This window comes from Triplophysa rosa, linkage group LG1, assembly GCF_024868665.1.
Source record: "Triplophysa rosa linkage group LG1, Trosa_1v2, whole genome shotgun sequence".
In the NCBI taxonomy this organism is placed as follows: Eukaryota; Metazoa; Chordata; class Actinopteri; order Cypriniformes; family Nemacheilidae; genus Triplophysa; species Triplophysa rosa.
This window is the reverse complement of record NC_079890.1, coordinates 17,520,012-17,539,163: the sequence shown is the minus strand read 5'-3', so window position 1 is coordinate 17,539,163 and position 19,152 is coordinate 17,520,012. Positions and strand designations below refer to the sequence as shown.

The following is a 19,152-nucleotide window of genomic DNA, read 5'->3' as shown; positions in this document are numbered from 1 at the left end:
CAGTGAGTGACGTGACGTTAGTCCAAAACAAGTCAAGAGTAATCAATCAAACGCTTCAATCTATGCTGAACCAATAGTAGGCAAGACCAACCCATCTAATTATCATACAAGACACAGAAAAGTAAGAATAAATTCAAGAATAAATAAATAAAAGTGGAAATAAATACATGCGATATAAATAAATATAAAAATAAAAGGAAATGATAAATAAAATAATCTAAAAATTAAAAAAAATAATAATAAAGAATAATTTAAAAATGGACACAAAAAATAATAAATCAATTTAAAAAATGAAAAGAAAAGTTAAAGCTAAGATCAATAATAGCTAAAACGAATTATTTTGTTTTATCAAACCATTCATTCCTTTATTTATTTTCATATTATTACATTTATTCGTTTATATATTTATTTATTTATTTATACATTTATTTATTTATAATTTTTGCAGGTTTAGTCCTCCATACATGTTTTTCATTTATGACAACACAAATTTGAAATAAAATTAATCTTTGGAATATCTACAATTGCCCTTCAAGGATTAAAAATATTCTTACATTTTTTTATTAATACATTTTTATTTGATTATTTTTTATGTCTACTTCTATTTTGAAGTACTAAAGTTTAACATTAAAATGTAATAAAATGCATCAAAGGGTTGATAAACTTTTCTTAAAGTACTTTTTAATACATTCTTTTAGTTTGTAATCAAGAATTCAAACAGGCTTTAGTTTGGAAATGAGCATCTGAATGCTGAGCAAAGTCGAGAAAAGTTACTTTTGTTTGATGTACTGTACTTTACATGCTGAATAATTTAGCGTCCGCCAAAGCTTCTCTATAAAGTGTACAGCTTTGATGCAAAATGTTTTTGAGAGTTTTTTATGCGATCATAATTTGGTCCTAAAGTGATGACAAATGTGTCGCTCTCTGATGTAGTACCGTATGTTACATAATCACAGTGTGCCATGTGGTGTAAAGTATTTGTTAAGTCACAAGTGTTTCATGTCTTTAATGAGGCACACAGTGCACCGCTATGCTACTTTCACCAGACAGAGTACAGTTCAGAATAAATGTTCGGTGCTACCCATGATGAACAAATTCACAACCACACATGGCAGAGGTGATAATGTACTTGTGTGTGAACATTGTGAAAGACTAGGTTTATTTGGTTTGCGCTGTGTGTGCTGGTGGTGCTGGTTTCCTCTGCAGTGGTTAATGGGACTTTTGGTATGTTGCTTTGGCAGATGCTTTGGGCTAGTACAGATTTTGTATCAGCAGGGAAAAACACAGTGGAAAATCAGTGCATGGCAAATAAAAAAAAACTTTATTCATTGTTGTCCAGCTCTGTCATCTCGGTTCAGCGTTATCTCTTCATTTGCAAAGGCACAGTAACTGGGATGATTTGATTGGATCTCTGCCATGCCATGAGATTTCCCACAGGATTGGTCTCAAGAGTTAGCCTGTAGCAGCAGGGGTCCAACGGGCTGAGAAATCGCCCTTCTGTAAGCCACAAATCCATAAACATTGCATTTCACAAACTCGGCAGGATCTCTGAAAGTTGGTGTGTGTGTGTTCATTTTAATGATACACACTTCAATCATTTACTTTGAAGCATTTGTTCTTTTTGGTAACTGTGGTGAGGTAGAATTTATTCAGGGCTCAGAGGAGAAAGAGCCGGAACAATGAATACTCCTTGTATTTTTAATCTTTTATCTGAAGGTCTTTGCACATACAGTCCGAAATTTTCGTATACATTTTTTCGTATTCATCATCCCAAAAATTTGTCATGCACAGAAACCTTGCACACTGAGTCCGATGCGTGTTAGTGAATCCGTTGGGAAAAATTCGCAAAACAATACAGCCTGACCCTGAGTTCGCTCTGCCTCTTTCCTTATCTCTTTCATCCCTTGCTTCTCTCTATTGACAGTACCTAGGTAGGCTAGGCCCGTTTTCGCCTGGAGTCTCCCATTTTTCACACCCATCTACCGCCATCCATCCGTTTTGTTATTTCTCCCGTGACTCCAGTAGCCTATTTCAGTTACTCCAGTGAACGCAATTGCGAATGGACAGACGGAGACCGTGAACAGCCCCCGGGAACATCGTGGGTCTCCTGGATCTTAAATGTTGAAGTATGGTCTTCTTGCTTTTGGCACAGTGGCTACAAAATCAGTACATACTATCCTGTTATCAAGCTGTTCCGCAATCATCTGCCACACACTCTCTCTATATTCTGTCTTTGTAATCCGCACTTTTTTTCTCATACAGTACTTTGTGCTGCGAGACGAAGTGAACTCATGCTGCCTTCACGTGCTCTCGGAAATTCGTCAGTTCCCACTTGTGAAGTCATGATTCCAAGCTGGATGTGTTCAGGTGCTTTGTTGTCAGAAAAAATGGAAGACACCAGATTCATTCTTGCGTGTGTGGGGAAAATCATATATGGTAAAAGTTCTTGACAGTACATCCTGTATAGTTTTACCGCACTAGTTTTATCTTGTATCAAAACTATTTCCCAACTTCCCAATGGGAAACGAGACATCAGAGGGCGTTCATGTGAGATTTTTACCTCTAAAACTCATATTTCCGATTATTCCGAGAGTGAATGCACCACACACGCCATCCTGGATTTTGGCACTCGCTTGTACAGTGTCTCTGAATTGTCAAAACACCTCTCAAAATGCTTGCTACGGCTGTGAAATACGCATAAAATCGAACACGGTCCGATTTTTTTATGACGGATGAAAATATCTTAGGCAGTGTGTCAATGTGATTGACACAACGTGAGGTCGTATTTATTTTTTAACGTGCAAAACTTTCGGACGCAAATTTCAGACTCTGTGCAATTACCTTAATTACGTGGCAATGAAGCATAAATACGGACACTTTTTGTCACTCTTTGATCCACATACAGAATATGTGCTTTCTTGCAGATTGGACGTTTGTATAAACTTGGAAAATATATATTTAAAGATCATCAAAGATATCCGAAGCCTTGAGAAGCACCGCCAAAAAATGTTGGCTGGAAATGCACAGATAAAAAGCAGCAAATGCCCTTAATGACTTAATGAGATTTAATTGAAGTTTGAATGGAAGACGGACAGCAAATGGACGTTAGAGTGCTGTGAAGGGGTGAGCTCAGGTGACTGTCTATTGAACTGATTCTACATTCAATCCCTGACTGGTAATGACCGGTGAAAGTAGGCCAGTGTCTCTGTTGTTGTGGCACACAGATCTCTCACAGCCGACAGCTGCTTCACATTTTTTTTAGATCTACACATAGACACACACATTTGTTCTAATAAGGTCTCAGTTGGAATGGTGCTGGGGTTCTTTGGGCCAGAGGCTCAGTGGCCTTATTTTACCCTACAAACAGAGGTAGGTGATTGTGTGTGGGGACCCTGCCGTTCTGCTTGTGCTGAATTTATTATGAGTCGCTCTCTGTCAGTCTGTGTGCTTTCTGCTTGGTAAGCAGAAGGTGGACTTTTTTGGGATTTATAGATTTTTATATACATTTGTCGTTTGCAGCCACATTGAAGTAATAATACAGTATTCCAAATCCTGGGTCTTCCTTGGCTGTAATGGCAAGACAGTGCCCCATTTTTTAAGTTGGAAAGGGCTATTTATCCACCAAATAAGTAATCCACACGACTACAGGTGGTTAATACATGTCTTGTACAGGTAAATGTATGCATTTGTGGGTAAAAATGACAAAATGGCCACACACAGGCTCCACGAATCTCAACTTTTGAATCTCATTGGTTGTGGCCTTGTCTTGTGACCATGACATTCAAAAGTTGAGATGATTTTTATATTTATGTTTCTTATGTTTTCTTCCTTATTTTAATACCACCTTGTTTTATTGGTTTGTTTGTTATTGTTGTGATAATTCTGTATTTTAGTCTTTACTTGATATTGAAATAGAAATGCTATACAGTACTGTATGTACAGTACGAAGCTAATTCATTCTACATTGTTAGTGGCAGAAAACAATGCAGTTATATAAATTATTTTATAAACAAATGAGCAGAAAGATAGATGTCATACAATAGTATGGAGTGTCGGCCTGCTGTATATGCTCAGCTTTCATCCATCTGACCAGTAATGTTGTTTTTCCATTTCCCCTTTTCTTGGCTACCTGTTTCTAAGCTGCACTTGCTTGCTGACACACACACACACACACACACACACACACACACACACACACACACACACGCACACACAGGGATGCCGGAGGGTAAGCTTCCACTTCAATCTGGGAAATAGTTCCATTTCCCATTAGTGTAATTAATTGGAAGCTTACTGCAGCACGAAAATGTAGAAGACCAATGTGCGCTCAATGTGTGTGGTCTTAATGTTTGTGTATATATATGTGTGTGTGTGTGTGTTCATGTTTTTATATCCCGGTGGGGACCTAAACGTGAATGCACACCAACACATGGGGACTCGTGTCACCGTGGGGACCAAAATTGAGGTCCCCATGGGCAAAAAAGCTTTTAAATTGTACAGAACAATAATTTTTTTAAAATCTAAAAATGCAAAGTTTTCTATGATCTTTAGGTTTAGGGGTTGGGTTAGGGGATAGAATATACAGTTTGTACAGTATAAAAAACATTACGCCTATGGAATGTCCCCACGGAGATAATAAACCAGACGTGTGTGCGTGTGTGTGTGTAGGGGATGCTGAAATAGTGTTATGGCTGGCTGATTAGCATGGTTGTTATCAAATTATTGCCTCTTGCTTGACATGACTAACAACGTACATAGCTCTGTTCTGTAGGATCTTGAGTGTTGCAAATTTTCTTTTTCCTGATTGCTTTACATTGCTGAAAGATTTGCTTTGTTGAAATTAAATGTACTTTGTAAATTTGTGTTGTTAAATTAATAGTCAAGAGGACTGATGGTGCCTTACCACCAAGTTTTTTTTAACATTAGCTCAGCCAGTCTCATATCTGTCTCTCTTTCTGTCCCTAACCGTTCCCTCACTGGATAATTAGAGAAGCCCCTGTCAGTAGAGCTGAGCTGTGGTGCCGGTCCTGTCCATGTGGTTCTGGAGCCTGACCGCCCTCTGCTGCTGGACTGCCACCTGGGGGCCACTGATCCACCACTCAACGTGACCTGGCTGCGGGATGGCGTGGTGCTCTCCGAGGCTCAGACCATCCGACCTTTAGCCAATGGCTCCCTGCTCATCTTGCCCACCACCACAGATGGCCAGGCTCCGGTGGGTGTAGAGGGCGGATACAGCTGCCTCAGTACCAGCTCGACTGGAGCCTTGACCAGCCGGACTATCAGCCTCCATCTCGCTAGTGAGTATAAACATATGTGGCTAGGAGTATGCGAAATTGGCAAAAAAAATATTTCTTGACATTCTCTGGAATTTTACGATAACGATAAGCAGGCGATATTTTGCATCCTATAGTCTTATGCGTCGTGCGTGTGAGAGCGATAGACCGCGTGTTTGCAGTAATGTGACAGAAAAGCCGGTGATAATAAATTAGGCTATTTATTCCTCGTATTTCTATCATCAGCAGGAAGAGGAAACGAACAATGTAGGCTCAGTTATTTTATTCATTCAATTTCTGTATATGTATTTCTATATTGTTTTTGAAATGCTTTGTTTATTGAAACTAAACTTCACACGCTTCCATTAACAGTAAAGTTTGACATTTTAAACGTCAGATCAAGAGCAGTGCTGTGTGCGGTAATGGCCTGTAGGCTACACTATAACCTTTCTGTTGTTTAAACTTGGCGAAATGATATGGAACTGAAATGCGGTCAGCAGACCTGGAACACCTTCATAGGTGTGCATTTAACTGAAAGTTAAAGCATACTAGTGATGGGAAGTTCGAGTCATTTTTGCGATTCGGATGTTTGAATCTCGTTCAGCAAAATGAACGAATCTTTTTTCGAGTCATTTCGTTCATCTGAGCAGAGTTAAATTAATGTTGCATGTTAATAGCCAAATTACCCCATAACGTTTATTTATGCTAGTTTTGATCAGATATATAATAAGAAATAACTTATAATGTAGTTAGGGACAAGTTATGAGAAACAGTTATTTAATTATTTCCTGACAGCATGTCTGTAAAGTTATGTATTTATAATTCATTAACAATTTTGGGTCACTCAGGTATGCAATAAGGTTTACAGGTTGTTGCTTTTTACTAAAAAGTCTCATGCAGTTTGCAAAGTAAATAATAATAGGCTATTGAAATCATTTAAATGTGCAATTATTTAATAAGAGATCACTTGTTGTAATATATGCATTAGACATAAACACTGACTTTACTGGCGTTGCTTATGTTTATATTTTGCCAGCACAGTTCTTATGCAAAATAGTTAGTTATTAAGATAAATTAAAAACACATGCAGAAATCCACAAGAAACATTTATGAATATACTGACAGAAAAAAAACAGAACAGTTGGAACAGTTTTAGAGATGTTTATATCTTTTGATCATTTTATAATATTTCTTCCTATAATACAACATATAACACGTACATCATGCATTTGGGTCCGTGTATCATCTGATCATTTGATTATTCCATTCAATATAACAAACGGAAAAAGAAAAAAACAGTCGATATTTCGTTTTTCCGTTTTTCTGTATGCACAAAAATTAAAAAACGATGTTTTTCTTCTTATTTCATCTTGAAACGGGAAATCCAATAAATAAATAAACCAAAACGAAATAACGAACTTAATTACTGTTTTTCTCATTTTTTGGTGATGTTGCACGGATTTCTGCGAGCGCGGCAGCGCGCCTAGAGCTCTTCACCAATCTCGCGATCGATCAGTTATCATGATTACTACGTGTTCGCATCACATAACTTATAAATTACAAAAGTACTTTATGGATTTACACCTTTGCTGCTGCAAGCCAGCTACTTAATTGTTTACTTAAATGTCACATATTAAAAGCAATAATGCTAACAAATTTCGCATGTAAGCTCTGGAAAGTATTGTATGTGAACGTTAGGCATTGTTCAAAATATTTTTCACAGTCATGTCCTCCTCTCTCAGTGTGACTCTTTTAGTGGGAGTGAAAAGTACAAACAAAGCATCTGCAAATGCCTTCATTTCCATTTCGAGCTTCGCAAGTTCGCATGCACTTGATCCCGGTAAGCGGCTGTACATTGCGCATGCGCAAAGCGTGCGCTTAGAAGACCCTGGGAAATCACCCCAAAATGAAAAAACTATAATTAGGGTCGTTATTTCGTTTTGGTTTATTTATTTATTGGATTTCCCTTTTAAGGCTGAAATAAGAAGAAAAACATCGTTTTTTTTATTTTTGTGCATACAGAAAAACGGAAAAACGAAATATCGACTGTTTTTTTCTTTTTCCGTTTGTTATATTGAATGGAATAATCAAATGATCAGATGATACACGGACCGGCTGCAGGTTTGCCTGCGGAGCTACCATTTGACAAAAGAACAAAAGGGCTCGGACCCGATGACTCGAGAGACGAACTAATCATTTCTCTTTCCGGTATAAAAGAACGAAAGGACTCGGACCCGATGACTCGAGAGACGAACTTCACTACTGTTTCTGGTACAATGTTGCACATGCGCGGTCAACACAAAATGAACGAATCACTCGCTGAGACACTCGTTACTCCCGAGTCATTTTAAAGATTCGTTCGTTCATGAACGACCCATCATGCATACCCATAGAACGTTTGTCAACCAATCAGATTGAAGCATTCAACAGCCCTGTGGTATAATCTTGTGACTGGCTGCCTGTACGTTATCCCTTACATATACATACAATTGAGGTCATCAAATTAAATATGTCATGTAAAAATGCAAAATGGTAGTAATTAAAAAGGGGGAACTGTAAAAATGCCTAAATAAATTAAATTTAGTTAACAACAATAACTGAATTTACAATAACAACAAAGCTTCCACATACTTTTACATTTTATGTTCAGTGATAGTTGTTCATGAGTGTTGTTTGTTCATTCTAAATCATCAATGTGAAAACATCTCAACATTGCTTTAACATCACTGAGTAACATTTTAATTAGGGATGCACTGATACTGATACCAGTATCATGTACTCGTACTCGTAATGACACACCGATACCAAAGACCGATACCTCACGTGACATACATAGAGCCCTATGATTTCCGCAATGCGGAAAACGCGGACGGAATAGAGGAATCCAGGCATAGAAACAGAATTTGCTGTACAACACGGAATGACACGGAATCTGGCAAATGTATTATTTCCTAACAAGAAATTAGCGCTGAACCGCTAACAGCTAACGAAATATTCAGATACGGTTTAAATATGTATTCTGCTTGTTTTGCTTGAAAGTGGTGTGGTGCGGTTGCGTGTACTGAACCTGAACGCATTGTGCTTGTGGAGCTTTCAGCGCCAGCACTGCACGAGGACACAAACACATAACAAACACCATTTGCGGCGATCCGTCAAAATAAAAGTCCGGTTAACTTAAACAAACGCTCTTTGTGGCGTCCCGTCAAAATAAAAGTCCGGTTGACTTGAACAAGTTATAATACACTCATATTTTACCACACCACCCCCCTTGAATTTTTTATAATTCAACCACAGAGTATATTGTTTACTTTAGCAAACTGAAGTAAATGTGCTAGTAAAATTGTGCTACATATCATAAAAAATTTGAACCTAATTTAAAAATAGTACTTAAATTTAAGTAGACCTAAAAACAAAAGAAAAAAAATGTACCAGTAAGAACATAATTGTACATTATACAGGCATCGGTTATAGGTATCGGTATCGGCGAGTACCAGAAAAAAAGTAAAGGTACTCATACTCGGTCTTTAAAAAATGGTATCGGTGCATCCCTAATTTTAATGATGTATTGCATCTGAGCAAACGCTAAAATAACATTTTCCTGACAACACATCAAGAAGACGACATTTAGATGATACACACATATATTCTCAGAGTGGTGATGATTCAGACTCCTTCATATGAACCACCTGTGTGGTTGTTCAAAAGCACAGGGTCCTTGAATTATCTGGGTTTGTTTTAAAGTACAGACTATACTTTTCTACTTTATCAGAACAATGTACACAGTATTCTTATGGAACATAAGTGTGTCTACACGCCACAACTATTCTGGTTTAGTGAAATTATTCAAAATCCAGGTGCATCAAGAGACAGAGACTGATTCACACAGCTGTGAGTGAAACATTACGCAAAGAACATATTGTAAAAATAAATAAGATAAATAATCCCATTGTCATAGGGAAGAAAATGTATAATTAGCAAAATACAGTTTTATGGTCCGTTTAGCTTTCTTACCACATACCATCTTTTATTTCTCTCTGCCGCATTGTTTTTTTGGATTTCTCTTTGCTTGGCTGGAGTTCAGTCTTGTTCTCACCTGGTTAGCACAGGGATTTGATTGTGCTTACTGAAGCTCCTGTGCAGGGAGAGAGAGATCAGACTGCAGCCCAGTGGCACCAAAACAAGGTGTACTGACGTCACCACTTGGAAAAGACTGGGCTCATGAATATAAATATGCTCACCCTAATGTTACTATCCAGTCAAGTAACCTCTAATATTCATGATCCAAGCCTTCACCTTGGGCACTATTCATAAATTGATGTCCTGTGCAGAGTTGTGTGGCCTTGTAGATGTTTCCATACAGACTTGGCATTGAGATACAATATCAGATCAGATTTGACACGCTCAGATATTTTTACAAGGCATTTTATGGTTTTGATTAACAGTAATAGAAAATGTATTAATTCAATTCTGTTCCTCATATCTGAGATGTCAAACTGAAATGTCAACAATTGAACTTCAGGTTACATTAATTGGCTTTTCTTCATAAATATAAATTACATTATCTTATCTTTGTGTCAGTAATCCTTTTATACTTGGAAAAACTGGTTAAAGTGGACAAATGAATCTGTCGAATGACAAATGGGATATTTGTGAACGTAGTCATACTGTACCTACTGGAAAACATACCGTTTATATATGCATACAATAGGGCTGAACGATATTGGAAAAAACAGGCATTGCGATGTTTTTGTTTTTTGCGATATATATTGCGATGTGTAGAAATGCAGGAGGACCCTTGCACACTTCATTATTACACTAGGGAAATAACATGAATGACAAAATAAGTAATTTAACATTTTATTCAACAATTACAAAGCTCTTTTTGAAAACAGTAGTAAACATCTTCTCACAAAATCTGAAAAATGTGATTATGATAAACACCAACCCGAGTGGTTTAAAAAATAAGTATTTGTTATCAAACAAAGTCAAGCTTAACTTATAATAACTAACAACATTTAACTTATGTTGAATAATATTTATCAAGGGAACTATTTCGCTCTGCAGACTTTTCTTTGCAACAGTGCTAAAATAGAACAAGTGTTGGTCACTGGCCACTAAACCAAATAAAGATTAAATGAAACTTTTCAACAACTAAAAAAAATAAATTTTCTTTCTTACAACTGTTGCATATAGTAAATATAAATGTTCAAACATACCATTTTGACTTAAGCTTTGATTTAAGATACTGTATGCATCAATTTGCTCACTCAAGATTAGAGATTTTTGGCCAAGAATACAAGTCTATTCACCACTGCAGGCTTGAGACTCGAACGTTGGCATGTTATTATGTTGCCACTTGCACTAAAAAGCCTCTCTGATGGGGAACTTGTAGCGGGGATAGAAAGATATCTGCGAGCAAGCTTGGCAAGATGTGGAAAGCTTACTCTGTGTGTTTTCCACCATGCAAGTGGATCATGCTCTTTGTCTATAGAAGGTGTTAGCAGGTAGTTGCTTAATTCTGCTTCCACAGCATCCTTAAGAGTCACAGAGGAATCACCCTTTGCTGCAGACCCGCTCAGTTTAAAGAAACTTCCCAAGGACTTCTTGGCTTTTTTTGCATGGGATGTTTCAGCAACTTCGGGCTCAACCTCAATGCTGCAGCTTGCTGTCTCCTCCTGGAATTCCATCATCTCTGATGCAACTCTGGCCTTCACTCTGGGCTTGTTGTCACTGATGAAGTCCAACTTGAACCGGGGGTCCAAACAAGAAGCCACACCTAGCAGCTCCTGAGTAGCATCATCTTTATATTTCTCATTGATGTAGCACAGTATCTCCTTCTTCAGGCTCTTAGTCAGGTCTGTGTCTTCCTCTTGCATAAGCAGCATTGAAGTGTTAAAGAGGTGAAGAACTGGCTTCACATAGGAGACACTAACATAATCTTCTCCTGAGAGTGCATCTGTGAAGTCCAGCAGTGGCCCCAGTGTCTTGCTGACAGATTCCAGGACATCTACTGTATATCTTGCCAGGTTGGAATCAGATGCCGTGCCTTCTTGTCCTCAGACAGGACCTGAGTTAAAGCCTTCTGCTGCTCTAAAATCCTGCTGATCATCATCTGTCTGGAACCCCATCTTGTTTGGCATTCTGATATGAGGGAATGTGCTGGTAAATTAAGCTCCTTCTGGACTTTTTCAAGAGCACTTCTGGCCTTCCAGCTGTGAGAAAAGTGACCCACCAGCTTCTTGCAGATACCTGTAGCACGGTCAATGCGTCCATCCTTTTTCACTGCATTTTCTAAGGGGAAAAATAAAAACAAAATCACAAAGATTTTTACATTTAATGATGAAAAACAAATTGCTCATATAACTCTTATTGTATTGTGAAAATGAATGGGTTGTATTATAGCTCTTCATCAAATAATATAATTTGTGAATTATAACTCCTTTACCTCATCAAACCCCAAATAAATGGCATTTGTTTTTGTAAATACAAAAGTTTGCCTTAATAAACTGCTTACAAAACAAACATTTATGATAAGTTATTGATTTAACTTATTATTAAAATGATTATTATTTCAGTCAGGTCATGCCATAGCAATAGGGTCCGTGTATCATCTGATCATTTGATTATTCCATTCAATATAACAAACGGAAAAAGAAAAAAACAGTCGATATTTCGTTTTTTTCCGTTTTTCTGTATGCACAAAAATAAAAAAAATTGTTTTTCTTATTTCATCTTGAAATGGGAAATCCAATAAATAAATAAACCAAAACGAAATAACGACCCTACACAGTAAAAATTAAAGGTTCTTTGAGGAACCTTTTGGGGTTCTTCACATCGCTACACCGGCGGAACCCTCAGGGGAAACTCAAGGCACTGTTTCAAGAATGGCAGTTCTGAGGAACCCTTAAGGCTTCTTGAGGAACCCTTTTATTAGAATGGTCTGGGTGCTTCAAGGAACCTGTTCACAGTTTATCCTATTCACTTTTTGTTTACCCCTGTAGTGTCTTGTTCTGCTATATGGCTATTTATAATATTTTAATAGGCAGAAATATTAAGATAGAAACCAAATACAAAACAAACAGTTTATTGATAAACAAAAACAATTTACATTGAATATTCACTAAATAGTCAGCATTGTACATTACAATTCTAAATTCTCAAAATCACATGTAAAGTTAATATTGTGTTGGTGATTGTGTTCATCTTAACAAAACTGTAGCCACATAATTTGACTTAACTTTAAATATAAATATTTCAGGTTCTTTAAAAATGTCCAATTGTATAAAAAAAGTTCAAACTCAAATTTACCACAATATACAATGCAATCAGTAATATTTTCACTGGACACTGATCATATTTACATGTGACATTTGACATAATTGATAAGATTCAAGACAGCTGAAGATAACTTGATGCACTGCTTCTGAAAGTCCAGCAAAAAGTCGTCTCTTATAGCAAGGCCTACACCCATGGTAATGTTGCCAGCAAGCAAATCTTTCCTAGCAGGAAAAACACAATGCATGTCTTCTCCAAATGGGTTTCCTGCTATTACCAGGTGGTGTATGGATCCAAGTAGTCAAAATTATTATATAGCACATTTGTTGCAAAGCCGCTTTACAGTACATATAAAGCAGATATGACAAAAAGAGAATGTGAGCTGCGCCTGTTGGCCTTAGGTGTCCCAGGCATTGCAATGATGAGCATCGGGGTGGGCTGGAGGTGGGTCTGTTGGCCTTGGGTGTCCCCGGGAAAAAGACATGGAGACAAAAAGAGGATTTACATAACATCTCACAAAACATTACATTTATTAATTTAGCACATCACAAATTGGTTTACAATGGTAACAATAAACAAAATATTACAACGCCTAGTATTTTAGTCACTCCTTTGGTCCATGGTTGAAAAGTATATAGCAATAACTAATAATCCAATAAACTATATTTAGATTTTCTTGCATTGCCAATGAATATTTATACATGTGCAAATATAACAAATAATATAATAAAAACTCATAATGTGCAATATAATAATAAATATAATACTTACATTTTTTGCTGCTCAACGGGAAAATATAGAAAATTCTGAGGAAAAAAGATAAAACAAAACTGAAAATGATCAAAACTTTTAAGTAAATTACAGACAATTTATGTAACATGGTTGGGGAAACGATTTAACACAAACAACAATGACAACAATTAGTAAATAAAAAACAAATCGCTACATTTACTAAACGTGAACATTATATGTAAAAGTGACTAAAAGTCATTGTTTGTGATTTAACTATATTACATTTAGCCCCACAAGCTTCATTAGATTCGTTAGCATCTCGGCTAAAACAAGCGCTCTCTACACTGTGTAGTACAAAATAAACTGTTAAAACAGCAAAAACTGCCATACAATTAGACATGTCAGAGTAAAGGCCTACATGTAACGTTATATAAAGCGTATACAGTTAGTATGTATTTATATATTTTGACTTTACTCACCTCTAATGGGACAGTCATAAAAAGAGGCTGTTGCTTTGTTAAGGTAAAATCCGTTATTTTGAAATCCCGCCTGTTGCGCGAGCGCAATGCCGGTGTTGTGCCGAAAACACACTCCCCGCCAGATTCTGCACCCCCTTCAATAACACGCTGTCCGATTGGCTAATTCTAACCCTTCCCCACACCCAATCCTAATCCTAACCCCTCCCCTAACACCTAATCCTCACCCTAACCATTGTGGGGAGGGGGGTGCATAATCTGGCAGGGAGTGTGTTTTCGGCACGACACCGGCTCGTACCACATACAGATGTTTAATTGCATACCGATCGGCGTATGACATCAGAGTGCAGTGACAGCTATTTGTAAACTGACTGCTCCGTAAATGCTTTTCTAATGGTATATGCTTTGTTTTGTCATACGGTGATCGGTCTGCACGTAGCTGGAAAAAGTTAAATACACACACACCAACATAGACGCCACATGCATTGCAATGGGCCAATGAATGGGCCAGCAGCGCCACGGTTCGTATTGTGGAGTGCGAGACTGCGCTGTAAACACACAATGAATAGGCAAGCTACAGTTTGTTTGGATGGAATGCACAACAACAACGTTTATATTGTCCAACAGATTTCTGTGACATAGGATCTACGTGTAGCATAAAAATGTTTTGTCTCCATAGGCTAATATAAAATAATGCCTTGAAATTTCAAGATGAGCTTGCTGAGAATTTTTAAAATATTGTTTAGCCTTTTCTAATCATGTGCATGATTTTTAAATATGTGTTCACATAGCAGGGGCCAAAAACCAAACTTTGGACTATTCTTATTCTAATAACACATCAAAATGATCACTAAAAATCAATTTGTCATACAAAAAATGTTGGGTTCCTCTAGATGCTGTTTTGTACAAGAGAGATTCTCCAGGAACCACTTACAAGTTTACAGATCTTACAATAACCATTTTTTTATTTGAGTTCCTTCAATAACCCGGAAAGCACTTTGAGGTCCCAGTGTAGTGAAAAGGTGACTCCAGAACTTCACAACTGAATGTGGGGTTATTCAAGAATCTTATCAGTTCCTGGAAGAACCACAAGACTATAATGGTTCCACCAATAACCCTATTATGAGAAAAAGAGCTTTGAAGCACTTAAAATATAGTTTAAGGTTCTTTGAGTGCACAACAGGATATTTGAGGCACCTTTTATTTTTACAGTGTAATTACTGTTTTTCTCATTTTTGGGTGATGTTGCACGGATTTCTGCGAGCGCGGCAGCGCGCCTAGAGCTCTTCACGAATCTCGCGATCGATCAGTTATCATTTACAATGGCTTCACTCGAGCTGTACATGTTTCATATTCATCAAATGTTTTTTAAATAATATGACATATCACGAGATATCGGAAAAGAGGCCGCATGCTCTCTGGGAAACACTGCAACATTATTATGGTCCCTCCATGAGGTACAAGCTCTGGCATGTTACCTAAAAACAGTAGCCTAAACTGATGTAATGTAATAGTGCAAATGACTACATAAAAACCTCACAGTTTCAACACAAACTGAACATCTTTTATGAATTACTCTATAGCAGGACAGTAGTTTTATCTGGGGGAACCTGATGAACTCGGTTGAGTGAGGTTACGGGGGGGTTTGGGAGGGGCTGTTCGCGTCACATAACTTATAAATTACAAAAGTAATTTATGGATTTACACCTTTGCTGCTGCAAGCCAGCTGTGGCTACTTAATTGTTTACTTAAATGTCACATATTAAAAGCAATAATGCTAACAAACTTAGACTGTAAGCTCTGGATAGTATTGTATGTGAACGGCATTGTTCAATATATATTTTTGAAATATTTTCCACAGTCATGTCCTCCTCTCTCAGTGTGACTCTTTTAGTGGGAGTGAAAAGTACAAACAAAGCATATGCAAATGCATTCATTTCCATTTCGAGCTTCGCAAGTTCGCATGCACTTGATCCCGGTAAACGGCTGTACATTGCGCATGCGCAAAGCGTGCGCGCGCAGAAGACCCTGGGAAATCACCCCAAAATTAAAAAAACTATAATTAGGGTCGTTATTTCGTTTTGGTTGATTTATTTATTGGATTTCCTTTTTAAGGCTGAAATAAGAAGAAAAACATCGTTTTTTTATTTTTGTGCATACAGAAAAACGGAAAAACGAAATATCGACTGTTTTTTTTTCTTTTCCCGTTTGTTATATTGAATGGAATAATCAAATGATCAGATGATACACGGACCCAATAGCAACAGCAGTAAAATGCATGGACATAACTTACCGATTGCTAGATGGTGTCTGTGGCCAAAGCACTGCAGCCTCGTCCACTTGTTGAGTGCAGCGGCCTTCACCATGTTCGCCGCATTGTCTGTTGTTATACAGACGAGGCGTCTCTCATCCAGACCCCACGCAGACAGTGCTTCTCTTATCCCCGTTGCGATGTTCTCGCTTGTATGATCCTCTTGGAAAAATGCTGTTTGTAAACAGCGGCTTTTCAGCTGGAAGTCCTCATTAATAAAGTGTATGGTCAGACGTATGTAGGGCTCCGTTGTTCGGCTGGACCACAGGTCCGTTGTTGCTGCGTAATGTCACTTGCGATAGCTCAGTTTTCACTTGTGACTAGCATTTCTCGTACAGCTCTGGGATGGCAACTTGAGAAAAATAGGTGCGTGATGGTATAACATAACGCTTGTCAAGTGACCGGATCATGTTTTTAAAACCCTGTTTGTTAACCGTGTTAACTGGTACCATGTCTTTCGCGACGTGAAATGTTGTTGCATCCGTGATATCTTTTTGCCGCTTGGAACTCTTCTCATAGGGTGTAACACTGGAAAACGCGTCTGAAATAGTTTTTTGCTTTGGACGGCAATCAGATCTGGCCTTGCACTCGTCATACAGAGATTTGTGGTGCCGACTTGAATAATCAAACAAATTAGTCGTGTTTCCATGTTTTGTTGCAACAACTGCAAGACACTGCCGACAGAGTACCTGTTTTTGATCAACATCATCCTTTCTGTAGCCAAAATATTTCCATATTACTGACGTCGCGTTTCTTTTTGCGACCAAATCTGCCATTTCTGTGCTTTTCTCCTGTTCCGCGCTCATTTTGTTGTGCGAAGCTGCGAACCCAGTGACTACCATGGAAGTAAAATAGAGACAAATGTGTTTGAATCAAAAAGACGTGCTGAATAGAACTAACTGAAAAAAGATGCATTGTATTAACAGTGCTCGCATTTTAAGGTTCTGCAATTCAACATGGTTGCATATTTAAGCTGTGCATTTTTCAAATGGAAACATTTCACAGACAGTTTCACCGTTTAAAAATTAAATAATCAAAATTCACCTTTTAAATTTCATTTAAAAAATTCAACTTGTTATAAAATACAAGCTTTAATATTCGACAGACAATTTTCAGTCCATATAATTTCGGTTTAAAAATTAGCTTCCACAAATTCAGTGGTTTAAATTCGACTTGAAATTCAAAGTTTCACATCCGGGAATCCCAGGAGAAGCAATTGAGCGCCGATTCCGCCAATGCATGATCTCTACCTGCTGCCTGACTGCTTCACCAGCAGGTGGTGCAAGTCGATTCTGACGAAGACCAAAGCAAGAAATGCAGATACTTTTTATATGTTTGCAGCACAGTCCACTCATCTGCTCGATTAAGTGAATTTATTTGATCTCAAAGATCTCTTATGCATCATCAAGAAAAAAATATTGTTTCTTGTACTGGCAGCTTAGCTCACCACTATCAGCCCTGGAACAAACATGGAGCATGGAGCACAATTCCAGGTGGCCTGGAATCAGTGGACTATTCATACATTTATAATATTAATTTAATTATTTAAATATCCTACCCGATCTGCTAGTACTGCCTATCTATAGTAAGAGTTTATGTTTGTATTTGGCTTGCTATTTATACGCATTCATTACTTTTTACGTGCATATGATTACCCCCTTGGTTAAGATGGTGTGGGTTAAATCGGTATGTAAAAAGTGCACGCAAAACACATGCGTATCATATGCACGCAAAAGATAATTTCTGTAGCTCGCCAAATGCAAACATAAAACCGTGCTCTTGATAAGCACGATCTTAAGTCATCAAATAATGGTTTGAGTGAATGAATTGGTTACAGTGAATTACTGAATCATACTGTGTTTGAATAAAATAAGCTAATTGCATGAAGCTATTTGAATGACACATGCATCTGATTAAATTAGCCAGAAAACAAGACAACAAGATTTTAAATCATTACATTAGTTACATAACACCATCACAATAAACTTAACATTTAAATTCAAATAAAACATTTTATTTCGGTTTAAAACTAAATAGGAAAAATAGCAATAATTATACATTTTAAACAGACAATAGTAGTAGGCTAACTGAAATAGTAGTGAAAACAGATGTAAGAACAAGCCATGAACAATTTTTCATCAGAACGTAAAATAATCTACAATATAAATAACAGTCTTTTCTTAAAAACGTAATTGTAAAATATTTAGTAAATGTAGGATATAAATGTAACTTAAACAAACGAATAACTACACCACTTAAGAGAGAAATATCAATGGAAATAATTATGCCTATACTTTTCATCTGAAATCTCAGAACGCAAACAAAATAAAGCCAATTATAACCTATTGTATGAAGAATGAATAAAAAACAAACTGAAATACTGCAACAATAAAGACACCTATACCTAGTTCTGGTATTATGTGAGAAATACGGCGGGACATGCTAAAATTCTTATTGTGTCATTTTGTGCTTTTTGCATTCATATTTAGGGCTCTTCCGCATTTCTGTAGCCTACGGTTATTAAAAAGGTGTAGGCTATACTAATCATCTGGTCTGAAGATTAAGCAACATTAAGCGTTTTAGCACGGTACACCGGCCGTGATGGCGTGGTCCGTGGACGCTAAAGGGACAGAGTAGGCTAAAGGCACTTAGCAAATCTTGCAAGCTTTTTTGTTCCACCATGCCACCATACATGTTGTGGATATTCAGCGAAATGTTTAGCATAAGTTTAAAATCAGAGCATTTGTCAATAAGCTCCTAGTTGAGATCTCAGTTATTTGACTGCTTCAAACACAATACATGTCCTGTAAATGCTGATGATGCATAGTATTTATGTGAACACGATGTGCTGAAGTAAAAAATAACTTAATTCCTTCAAGCCTAAGGAAACCTAAAATTTCTGATGTTGATGATGCATAAGAAGAGATTTATGAGATCAAATAAATTCACTTAATTGAGCAGATGAGTGGACTGTGCTGCAAACATATAAAAAGTATCTGCATTTCTTGCTTAGGTCTTCGTCAGAAGCGACTTGCACCACCTGCTGGTGAAGCGGTCAGGCAGCAGGTAGAGATCATGCATTGGC

General features: G+C 37.3%; 1 protein-coding gene across 1 annotated transcript in view; it reads left to right on the top strand.

Moving 5' to 3' along the window:
* Positions 1-19,152, top strand: part of igdcc4 (immunoglobulin superfamily, DCC subclass, member 4) — a 97,064-nt gene that overhangs the window by 40,591 nt on the left and 37,321 nt on the right. Inside the window, exon 2 of the mRNA XM_057341861.1 lies at positions 4,989-5,297. Within this exon, the coding sequence (XP_057197844.1) occupies positions 4,989-5,297 (309 nt within the window). The remainder of the gene's footprint in view (positions 1-4,988; positions 5,298-19,152) is intronic.